We start from the raw sequence: 12,254 nt of genomic DNA, 5'->3' as shown, positions 1-12,254 counted from the left end.
TGACATCCAGTTGCGGAGGGTTCAGGAAGGTCTCCGACCCAGGAAGGAGTGGGTGGCCAGGCCAGATGTGCCACAGCGTGGAAGCAGCCAGGCACAGGGGAGAGTGGGCCTGTGGAACCAGGCACTGGGTGCATGTCCCAGCTGCGTCCCTCACCAGCAGGCTGCTCTCAGCAAGCCGCTGAACCTTTCGGAGCCAGCCGGGAGGAGAGGTACACACTTGGCAGAACTCCAGTGAGACAGCGTGTGCGTTGGGCCTGGTGTGGCTCACGTAGTCACTTCATATGTAACCCCTCTCCCCTCTCTTATCTCCTGTTCAGTCCGTAGACATTTACTGGGGTTGGTTTGTCAGGTAACCTCCAGGAGGTATCATGTGTGATGAAGGGGGACACAGGGACACGGTCCAGGAGGCATCAGAGAACAATTTCAGCAATCTAAGCATTTGGACCCTAGGCCTCATCACGTTGCCTTGGTAACATCAATAAAACACCCAATCCATAATCTCTGCCCAGCACCCCATGTGAAAGGTGTTGCCACGGACTGGGCCACTCTCCCCTCTGGAGCAGAGCTGCAGACCCAGGTCCCTCCTCGCCCCTCGGCATCTCTGCCGGCTCCTTTCACACTGCCCCTCCCCCATCCTTCACAGGATGCTGCCAGACACCCGGTGCACCTGGCCATTGGCCACTTCCTCATCACTGGGCACCCGCAGCAGGTAGCTGGGGACAGATGATCGCTGTCAGGGAGCTGATGAAACCCGCAGGGTGCATCCCCCGCGTGGCGGGAAGGGGTTGAGAGGCTCTTGCAGGCACAGACAGAAGTTAGCCTGAAAACATGCGCCCTGATCAGGCCGTTAGTGCAGAAGACTTGAGTCCTTGTCAGCTCTGCCTGCAGCTGTGGGAACCACGGTCTGAACAGGGTCTGGCCTTTGCAGGGAGGAAGCGATCCCCTTGGAAGCTGCTTCGTTGGTCTGCGGTAGCTCACAACCGCACTGAGAGACTGGAACACAAAGAGAGTGAATTTGTCTGAAACCTCCACGCATCCGTGTCAGCTTTCTGATTATTTTTACAGCATTTTTTCCTTTCTGTGTTGATGGCAATGAAAGGACTACCAGTAGCCAGAGTAAGCTCTAGTATTATTACTGAGATGGAGAAGGTACATTTGGGCCCTTTCCATTTGGACCCACTGGCTCCCTGTGACCACAGGGAGGGCGGGTTCTGTCTGTTGGAAGGAGGCGAAGCTTCAGGAGGGCCCTTCAGGTTGTTTCCACATGAAGTGGCTGTGTGGCTTCGGTCTCTCGGTGAGCCATAGCTGTATCGAGGTGGCCAGGTCTCTTTCTTGGGTGAGCCTGGCTGTGTCAACGCTGTGTTGGATATATTTTATCAAAAACTGCACATCGACCAGAGAAGACATTTTTCACCTTATCCCTCTGATTTTAATAGGCCTCATGTTTTAAGAAATGCTCTCTTTCATTAGTAAGACTTCCCTTTGGAGGGAAAAAAAATACCACATTTATCTTATTTTCACTGATTTCCCATTTGTTACCAACTGGCTTCACGTTTCAATATTCTCAAGGCACAAATCCATATATAGTCACCAGATATAACAGGAAAGTGCTAGTGTGGTGAGACAGAGGCAAAATACTTGCATTTTTCCTGGCATCATGCGTTCTTGGCAAAGGGGCGGGGCCTGGGGGCTTACCTGATGTCCCAGGTGAGGGCTCCCATGCTACCATGCAGGTAGGGCTCGTCAGATGTGCTTGTCTGGTTTCACATTTGACGTGAGGCTTTAATCAGATGCCACCTGCTCTGCGCAGCCTTCCCTGCTGGAAGTGAAGCTTGTGGCTCCCACCACTTCTCGGCACCCTTCCGTCCTCGTGTCTTGTGATGCGCTTTGTTGTGTCTCTTTTCCCAACTAGGTTGTCAACTCCTTGAGGAGGACCTCTGCAGCTCCCTGCGGGGGGTACACTTAAGACTTACGTACTGTTCTGTGTGAATGTTATATTTAAATAAGATATTTGATTTGAAAACAAACCCGAAAGGTAAAGCAGCTTATGCAGACAGCATTTAACCAGAGACCACTCTCAGCGTTCTCATTTTCCGGCTCATGCCCGTCAACTGCTGTCTCCCACTGACCCCAGATCTGGGCTCCTGTCCTGCACACGGTCCCCTCTGTTACCTCTCTCACTCACGGTCCAAGAGCAGAATGGAGGGCTGTGCAGGAGCCAGGGGTCCCCCTCCCAGCCTCTCCCCCGACCTGACCCACATCCCACCCGCAGTGCGCGTATGACGATGTCCTGGCTTCCTTGTCTACTTCACAGAACATCGTGGCGGTGGGAGCCGGGTTCTGTGACGGCCTCCGCTGTGGAGACAACACCAAAGCCGCCGTCATCCGCCTGGGCCTCATGGAAATGATCGCCTTTGCCAGGATCTTCTGCAAGGGCCAGGTGTCCACTGCTACCTTCCTGGAGAGCTGCGGCGTGGCCGACCTGATCACCACCTGCTACGGGGGCCGGAACCGCAGGGTGGCCGAGGCCTTTGCCAAGACCGGAAAGGTAGCCCTGGCCTGCCCTCCCCGCACCCTTCCCTCCTCCTTGAGACCCAGGGCTGGGCTGAGCCGCAGTCCAGCGGAGATCGAGGCCAGAATTGGTTGTTCGCCAGTTTGTCCCATTTACCTGTCTGCTTGCACGTAAAGGAACTTGAGTCTTACGTCCTTTATCTTGTATGACTTCACCTTTCTTGGGCTTGTAGCAGAGGGATGCAGCTCCCCTTCCCCACTCCCCTCTTGAAATAACTGATTCTCTAGTCTTTACCATAGATTTCTTTTCATTCTTTGTTTTGAAGACCATTGAAGAGTTGGAGAAGGAGATGCTGAATGGGCAGAAGCTCCAGGGGCCTCAGACCTCTGCTGAAGTGTACCGCATCCTCAGACAGAAGGGGCTGCTGGACAAGTAAGTCACCTGGCTTCCCCTGAGACCGGAGAAGCAGTTACCATCCTGCGTCTCGTGACCACCAGCCCAGTCAGTGTACACGAGCACAGTTATGTGATTAGTGTGCCACAGCTTTGTGACGTCAGTGCCGTCCTTTGTGTGACGGGAACATCTGTGGTAGGAAACATCTCCCTGCCTTGAAAACGGGTGTTCATGCAAAACACAAAACCAGCTCAACTTCGGGCAGAAGGACTCAGTTAAGATTCTGGTGTGTTTGGTTAAGAGCTACATGTTTCAAGTTTTAAATTAAAAAAAAAAAAATGCTTCGTTGTTTTTATAAAAAGTCTTGTTGATGAACTGCCGAACAGTTCAGAACAGGAGGAAAGACACATCACCCCAGAATTTCACCACTAGCAATGGAATGGCCTGTGTTAAGGTTCGATGAGCAGCCTTCGCAGCCGGTCCTCCTGGGGATGCATGCGCGCATGCATCCAGCCTCCACTGCCCTTCCAGGCTGGTCACATGCTGAAGGTGGCCGGGGGTCGGCTTGATTCGCCCCCCGATCGAGGAAGTAAGCCCCGTAGCACCACAGAAGCTGCCCGGGCCTCTCTGAGGCTGCTCCCGGCCCTTCATCTTGCTGATTTGCTGGGCCTTCTTCCATAATCGTGATGCCAGTTATACCACCTAGGAAAGACTTATGCAGCATATTCTGCGTACCCTTACCTCTCTACAGTACTCTCTGGGCAGGGGAGGCCTGGTTGCCTGGGAGAGTAGGGGGCTGGGTTGTGGGCAGCGTCTCTCTGGTCACGTCTCCTTCATCCGCTCAGGTCGGCCCCAGTGTCTCCTGGTCCCAGCCTGGCCTCCTTACCTCACCCTGCCCTCCCCTTTTCAACCAGTACAAATGGATCACCCATAAAATTCCCTAATGAGAGTGGAAAAGGAGGGAGGACAGGACATTTATCTTCCTTCTTTAATTTGCATTTTATTTTTCTGAAATGGCTTTCAAAACCAGCCAGGCAGAGATGAAAGTCATAAACAAGCCTCCAGAGGAGGGGAATTACCTTGAAATCGTGACTAAAAGGAAAACACCTCTGACATGCACGGTCTTCTCACATATTTAACAGCAGTGATGCATTGGTGTGTGGCTGGCCTATTTCAACGACCATTAAGTCTTTATCAGGAATTTGTTTAAAGTCTTAAAAAAAAAAAAAACCTGGGTGATTGGCGATGGTCAGTATCTGGCAGTCACACTTTCAAAGTGGCATCTCCGTGCTACCAAGGGGTGCGTTTGATAGGAGTTTATGAATTCACAAGGCGGCTGGCGGTCTGTATTCCTCGTTTCACTTGAGGAGGATGCAGGCGGGAACCGGCCTTCTGGCATCGGGACCTGCATGTTTTAAAAAGCCGGTGTCATCAAGCAGGTGAAACTGGGCTCTGAGCAGACGCCCCTCCTCAGCTATGTCCCATTTTCTTTCCTCTGATTAGAAATCGAACAGGCTGTACCTGTGCTTAACGAGGGCTCCCGAGGGGCACCCCGCTTCTTCCAGGCCGGAATGTAGAGCCCTGTGGGACGCCTCTCCCCCGCACCTGCACCGCACCTGCACCGCACCTGCCCCGGCAGAGCCGTGCTCTAACTTTCTCCCTATGTACCACCCCTGCCTTGATTTTTTTTTTTTTTTTTCATCCCAGCCCTCACTCCTCTGACCCTCCTCTATTTCCTTTGCTTCTCCGTCCTCCATTGCTATGGGAAGAGCAGGGAGCAGGAGGGCAGCCTTCAAGGCCCCCTTGTGTCTTACTAGCCGTGCGGTCATACGCAGGCCATACTTTTAGCTGTCCTGTGCCCCGGTCTCTTTAGCCACAAAGCCGACTGGTGGACCAGACGATGGCCGTGGTCCCTTCTCCGCTGGGTTAAGAGGCCTCCTGTGGCCTGTCGTTGTTGGGTTGGCACTGAGGCCGTCCTTCTCAGTCCAGTACAGGCTCACCTCATTTTGTCGCACTTCACGGATGGTGCCTTTTTCATAAATGGAAGGCAAAAACTTCCACCAGTAAAAAGAAGTCTTCACTTGTTATGTTGCGCTACTTGCTTTATTGCAGTGGTCTGGAACTGAACCCGCAATTCTCGAAGGCGTGCCTGTACCCACTTACCTTTCTAGTAGCAGGTCCCGTTATCCCCTGCGTCACCCGCCTGAGTTGAAACAGACTCCCTTTGCCCTGGACACCTCCGGCTCCTGTCTTCATCCACCTGTGCTGCTGTTTGGCCTGCCGCGCCACCCTCTTTAACTTGCATCTCGGCCCACGCCACCCCGAAGGCAGATCTGTCCTCAGAGAAGCCTTCTTTTGCACCCTCCTGCCACAGATAACTTCCCTTGCTTTGAACTTACTGTTTACAGCAGCAGTTAGCAAACTTTTCCTGTAAAGAACCACACAATAAATATTTAGTTCTTGTGGGCCAAATACAGTTCTCTGTCCTACATTCTTTTTTCTTTTCTTTTTCTCGCTGCACGGAGCCCCAAGGAGGGGCTTTGTAGGACGGGAGCTTTTCATCTCGGTTCGGCCCTGCTGGGGCCAAAGCCAGATCAAGTAAGATCAGTGTGTGCGCGGGGACCACGTGCTTGCCTTGCATCCCCACGTGCTCTCACCTTCACACGTCCGCTCACACGTTTGGCCCACAGGCGTCACCCACTCGAGGCGCAGCCCACGACACCTCACCCCAGGCTGCTCTCCCTCCCCTCGTCCTTTTCTTCTACAGAATTTCAGAAATGCAAAAACCATTCTTAGCTTGCAGGTGGTACAAAAACAGGCCACAGGCCAGAGTTGGTTCTCAGGCTATGGCTCCTGGTTTAGACAGTATTGCTACTCACGTGCTATGGACCTACTGCTTACACATGCAGTTTACTTTTATTCTTCCAACATGAAAGGAGGGAGCACATCCTTCCGGTTAAAATAATGTCAGTCAGGTAAAAAGGGCCCCCAGTGAGGAGTGAGTCTTTGCTGCGCCCCAGCCCGGGCCGCGTTCTCGGGTTTCAGTGCCTCCCCGGCCAACCCTGTCACAGGTGTGGTGGGTACTGGACTCTATGTTCCGCTGTGTCCCCAGCTTTTTGTCACTTCATAATACATTTTGAAGATCATTTTACGTCTGCACCTAGAGATTTAGTGACTGTGGAACATTCTGCTGTAGGGGAGAACCGATCTCCTCCTGATATTAAAGTTGTCTGCCATTACAAAATTTGCTTTACCAGATTTCCTTGTACATGTGTCTTTATGAGTGTGTGTGAGCATAAGGTAATTGTTTTAGTTTGCTAGGGCTGCTGTAACAAAATACCACAGACTGGGTGGCTCGCACATATATTTCTCACAGTTCTGGAGGCTGGAAGTCTAAGGTCAAGGTGTTGGCAGGGTTGTCATTATAAGGACACCAGCCATATTGGTTTAGGGCCCACCCTAAAGAACCCCTTTTAACTACCTCCTAAAGGGCCTTATCTTCAAATACAGTCACATTCTAGGCACTAGGGATTAGGACTTCATTGTATGAGGGGTCCAGTGTAGCTCGTAACAAGGTTGCAAGGTCCTTGAGGGCTGAGGCCCTATTTATAATACTGCACATTCTTGCACCTAGTTGAATTCAATACACCCAGCTAGGACCTGGTGGCCATCTGTGGCTGCATTTATAAGCTGTTATTTATTGCACACCCACTGTGTGGCAGAGAGATTGTGAAACTTTCCCAGAGCTAGTAGGCTGTGGAGTCAGATTTGATTAAGCCTCCCTGACTCCAAAAGATAACAAAACATTCTGAACCTTTAAAAAACCCATAATGACAGACTGTCATAAAGACACATGACCTAAGCTGTCGTCATCAGATTCTGACTAGATAATTTTCAGGATGGCCTTTAAGACTCCTGATCCTGTCAAGCTCACTGTGGGCTGGGGGTGCGCACGCGCACGCGTGTGTGTTTAAAAGTCGGATTTAAGTGAACTCCATTTCCTTAGTGATACCTGCCATAATACTTGCTGAGCCAGCTGTACCTGGGATCATGCTTTGTTTTCCTACAGTGGATTATTAACCCACACCTTCACACCCTCCTCCATTTCACACTTTCATTTATACGTGTTCACATCTTAAAAGAAAAGGCAAAATACATCCAGCTTCTGACATGAGATTGTGCTCTGCTAATTGCGGGCCCCACGCTGACTCTCGCAGGAGCACTGCAGGCTGAATTATTTATGGTGATGTGTGGGCTGCCTTGTCTTCATCCTTTCTGGAGAAGAGAGAGCAATACCTCCTTGCAACTTAAAATTTATTCTCCAGCCTTTTAAAATAGTGACAGAAGCCCTGGCCAGGTGGCTCAGTCGGTTGGAGTGTCATCCCATACACCAAAAGGTTGTGGGTTCAGTTGTGTTTCTGATTCCCCATCAAGGCACATACCTTAGGTTGTGGGTTCGATTCCCGGTCAGGGCGTGAACAAGAGACAACTGATCGATGTTTCCCTCTCATACCGATAGTTCTCTCTCTCTCTTTTCTCCCTTCCTCTCTAAAATCAATAATAAAAAACATCCTTGGGTAAGGATTAAAAAAATAATAAATAAATAAAATAAAATAGTGGCAGAAACTTGGATTCATTCTAGATTTGACCAAGAGCCTGAGCCACAACTCTTCATGTGAATGACCATAGATTACCCCATAAGGCTTGCCACCCGGCTTGTTTGTAGAGACTGCACTCCAGTTAGGCAGAGGATGATGCAGATTATACCGAGATCTTACGGCCAATAGTGTGGAGGCCCTCTGTAGACCAAAGAGTAAAGGGGTGTAGAAGGCGGTCACAAATGGCACCCTAATCTGCAATCGTATTATGTCAGAAAAACTAATTCGTTGTGTGACGTTAAACCAGATGGCTTAACTTGTCTTTTCACATTCCCCCCTGCCTAGGTTCCCATTGTTTACTGCAGTGTATCAGATCTGCTATGAAGGCAAACCCGTTCAAGAGATGCTGTCCTGTCTCCAGAGCCACCCAGAGCACACATAAAGTGGGCCATGCGGCCTGTCGGGCGAAGTCTGCCTTTCCGATCAGTCTTTCGGGTTCAAATGAAAACTGGGACTTGGCAACAAGATGTTTGCTTAACTGTAATCCCATCATGGATGTGTATGAATTTTTACAGGTTCATTTTTGAATTTTGAGAAGCAGATCATTGGCTAAGATATACTGAGCAAGAAGTAGACGCACATACGTGAACGCGTGAGTGTGTGTTCCTTTCTCATTCTGTGGATGTTTTTTATGAACCAAAATTAAAAGTCCTTTTTAAAAATTACTTTGAAACTTTCCCACCGTAGTAGCTCATGAGATTGGGACTATCTCAGCTAAATTTCCTAGATCTAATTCATTTGTCCTCGAGTAAAGAGATTTTTTTTTCCCCTCGTTCTCTTGATGTTAATAAAATTTAACCAGCATTAATAACGTGGTAGAATGGAAGAGCGAGTGCTTTCAGAGATCAACAGACTAACTTTTAAACACTCTCTCAAAGCCAGCATAATTAACAACTTTGATTGTGAGTTGACTTTTTTTTTTTTTTTAACAATCAGGTATTTTTGAATTAGGCAGTCCACTAGGTATCTTCCTCTCACTGCAGTTCGCTGCATTTTTAGCCTCTTTTCTCGTCATTAGCTGCCAGACTGTGCTTTCCCAAAGCCTCAGCAGTGGTAGAAGCCAGAAACCTCATCTGGGATTTTCCTGCTGTGACTGACACATTCTCCTGATTAATGACACTTGCATGGTTCTTTGTGTTAGCACTTTTGTGCAGACATTTCCTTTATGTTTCACAGACCCTCTGAGAGGGGGCGCTGTTATTCCTCTTTGAGGCTGCTGTCACTGTGCCTGGTCACCTGGTAAGGAGGGGGCAGAACCAAGAGTCTAAAGTCTAGTGCTCCCCCACCCCACCAAGGCGCCCCAGCGCCTCTCATATGTCACTGGGCTGATTTGACCTCCAGCTAATTGGTTGTGGCAAATGCCATATCCCACATGAGGCCACAAGGGGGCTTTTCACAGCTGAGATTTGTGCGGGGCATCGCCTAGACCAGCAATTTTCAACCTTTTTCATCTCATGGCATATAAACAAATTACTAAAATTCTGCGGCATATCAAAAAATATATTTTTTGGTGATTTGACCCCAAAATAAAAGGATATAGTCAGGTATTTCATGTTTTAAAAATTCTTGTGGCCCACCGGTTGAAAATTGCTGGTCTAGACCCAAAGTATGTTTGTCACTCCATCCAATGCAGGTTCCCAGGTCCCGCCACAGACCTCTGGAGTGGGATATGGTACCTGTGCTTTAATGCAACTTCCACATGTTTCTGATGTTCACTATGATTTTAGAAGCACTGCTTTAGAGAATGTGCTTTAGAATGGCGTTTCTCGAGCCGCGTTCCATAGGACCTAGCGTCCTGGGATCCAGCGGCGGGTGGTTCTCAGTGTTCGCTGGCAAGGGCAAATGAGTTAGGGGAAAGCTGAATCCTGAAGGTGTAGAATGTATGTTAGGGTGTCAGTGGGACCTGATTAACCTAGCCAGTTCCAAATACATTCGATTATAGAGATTTTGTTTAGCAAGGAAGCTTGCGGAAGTGTCCAGGGGACACTGTTCTCACCTGTGGTGACCTTAGGATAACTTAAATGTACCCTGCACTCCCTGTACGAAATTGGGGTTAATAAGCACCTGTGGTAGTGTTAGTTCTCAGCTTTACAACTTCAGGTCTGCCTGAAGCTTTGATGAAGCTTTAAGGTGACACCAACAAGAACAACCTCGCTGAAACGCACATTATGGGGAATAAGTTCTCTTAATTTAGAAATAGAGTGGGAATGACCGTATATTCTTAAATGAGATTGGCTTCAGGGTAGCATTACAGTGACCTCACATAGCACTTGATAAACCATTAAGGGAACATCTGAATGTCAGTTACCTATGCATAGATTTTCAGTCACTTTGTGAGATTTTGACCTTTTTTATTCTTCCATTTGGGACTTTTTTCCCCCTATATCTGAAATGATTGTAAAATAGATTTTTGTGGGAGTTTTTAAAACTCTGTCCCAAATATTTCGTGGGCCTTGTAGAGGCCCATCCACAGAAGTATATGAAAGCACACAAAATGCTCCAAGTTGTATTGATTTTAGTGCCACTATTAAGTTAATCAATTTTTGCTTGTCTCATGGTTAAGCCTTTTTAAAGTTTGTACATAGGTAACAAAGTTACTTTTAAGATACCTAAAGAACTGTAAGCTTTAAATTGTGGTGTCTATTAAGATAATCAGAGGCGAGGAATTCTGTCTTTTGTATGTTCTCATCTGCACTCAGCTTCCTGCTCTGGGTTTGTACTTGAGTGTTTTTTCTTTACAAATGCTCTTACCACTCTGAAGTCTGCTGACTGTACCTCTTGAACATACTTATATTCTGCACATTAGAGAAAATCGGAAATTTTATAAGTTTGTGCTCTGGTAACTGTAGATATTTATTACTCTATGAGTTATCTATTTTTGTAACCACCTGTGGTCTATCATATCTAATTATGGTAATAGAGAGGGAGACATCCAGAAGAGAAGCTCAATTTGTGCTCTTTCAGCCAATCTGTGAATGTAAACACTACACTGTTGCCTTTCTATAACCCAGTCTAGTATGATGTGGAACAGTTACCTGTCTTGAAATCTGTCGTAGCGGGTGGAGTTGAGCCAAACTCCTGGTTTTTAGTTGAACTCTTTAACTATAACAAGGCTCCGTGGCGTTGGTCCAAGGAGTGGTGAGGCACCAGTGTACAAAGGGTTCTGGAGTTTTACCACCCATTTTAATCTAAGAGCCTTTTACTTAACATGTGTACTGTGTTTGTTTACAGACTATAGGTGGGTGTAATTTAAAAGCTTGGTTTAATAAACATTTACTTTACCCCTCCCCAAACCTGTGCTACTGACTTTATCTTTTTAAAAAATCAGTTCATAACTGTATTTACTTAGGTCGGCTCTTTATTTCTCCTGAATTGTACTGCATTAACAATAATAAAAAGGCAATTTTTAAAAGAAAGGCTTCATCTCTAATTCCAGCCTTCAAACACCTGTTTCCGTTGGACTGTGTTTCTTCCCATTGCTTGCTGGAGTGACAGTGGTTGATAAGATGATACGAGTTTCGGGTTTAATTGTATAACCCGTCATCTGTACATTGCATTGTGTGCCCGCCACCCCAGAGTCCATTCTCCTCCCATTACCGTGCATTGGACCACCCCCACCCCCTTCTTTCTCCCCCTCACTTTCCCTCTGGTAACCACCACACTGTTGCCTATGAGTTTTGTTTATTTTGTTTGTTTATTTGTTGCTTTCAGTTTTCTATCCCACATGAGTGAAATCATGCAGTCCTTGTCCTTTCCCGTCTGACCTAATGCACTCAGCATGATGCTCTCAAGATCCATCCCTGTTGTTGCAAATGGCAGTAATTACATCTTTTGTCATGGCTGAGTAATATTCCGTTGTATATATGTGCCCCATACTCTTTATCCAATCACCCACCAAAGGACACTTAGGTTGTTTCTGTGTCTGGGTCCCGTGAATAATACTGCAATACACATAGCCTTGTAGGACGGAGGCCTTCCAGTTCTAGCCAGCCAGTGGGACGAATGAACTTGAAATCCACACCTTCTCCCACTTCAAATACCTAGGAAAGCTAGGAAACTACAACCAGTGTCTTTTTGTATGCAAGGCTGTTCTCACGAAAATGTGGATGAAATCCCCTGGAGCCCAAAAGTAATCGGGGCCTGATGACACAGCCAGAGGAGGACAGCGCAGTATCTCAGGGGCTGCCGGGGCAGGGAGTGGGGACAGTATCTCTGCTGTCTGACGGCCTGGGTTATAGAGGTTATGCTGGACCTGGGGCCCTCCAAGGGCTACGCTGCCAGGGACAGAAGGGTGTAGGAAAACCCATGCATAGGCAGAAACAAGGAAGCCGGGCTCTAGGTACAGAAACATGTCTCCTCTGAAAACATGTAATTTGTGAGTCCAGCACCACAGATAGGCTGTGGGTTTGAATTTTTATACTCAGGAAACCACAAGTAAAAAGCATAAAAATTGAAACTTGGGCCAGTAATACCAGTACCTAGCTAGCAGAAGCAAACACAAAAACACTACAATAATCCACGTTGAAACCAGGTTGCACAGGTTTCCCGTGAATAAGGTCCCACCAAATATGCACTTAAAACATATAAAATAATTACAAAATCATTGAATGATAGTCAGTAGAATTTTTTAAAAAGAATTAAATGCCTAGGGTTTGAGACAATTAATTGAGCAGCATGATAGACGCCTTGAA

At 47.7% G+C, this 12,254-nt stretch overlaps 1 protein-coding gene and 1 non-coding gene across 2 annotated transcripts in view; one reads left to right on the top strand and one right to left on the bottom strand.

The window, feature by feature from the left end:
* GPD1L (glycerol-3-phosphate dehydrogenase 1 like) overlaps positions 1-10,979 on the top strand; it is a 39,837-nt gene extending 28,858 nt beyond the window's left edge. The window contains exons 6-8 of the mRNA XM_054595534.1: positions 2,315-2,548; positions 2,838-2,944; positions 7,849-10,979. Of these exons, the coding sequence (XP_054451509.1) occupies positions 2,315-2,548; positions 2,838-2,944; positions 7,849-7,945 (438 nt within the window). The 3' untranslated portion in view covers positions 7,946-10,979. The remainder of the gene's footprint in view (positions 1-2,314; positions 2,549-2,837; positions 2,945-7,848) is intronic.
* On the bottom strand, positions 5,422-5,658 carry LOC129061133 (small Cajal body-specific RNA 2). Its single transcript, XR_008528097.1, has one exon. It is a non-coding gene; the product is annotated as a small Cajal body-specific RNA 2 (non-coding RNA).
* Positions 10,980-12,254: the final 1,275 nt, after the last annotated feature.

This window comes from Pteronotus mesoamericanus, unplaced genomic scaffold, assembly GCF_021234165.1.
Source record: "Pteronotus mesoamericanus isolate MK-2021 breed Mesoamerican mustached bat unplaced genomic scaffold, CSHL_Meso_final scaffold_54, whole genome shotgun sequence".
Lineage (NCBI taxonomy): Eukaryota > Metazoa > Chordata > Mammalia > Chiroptera > Mormoopidae > Pteronotus > Pteronotus mesoamericanus.
The sequence above is the reverse complement of the archived record's forward strand: the minus strand, read 5'-3'. Positions and strand labels throughout refer to the sequence as shown.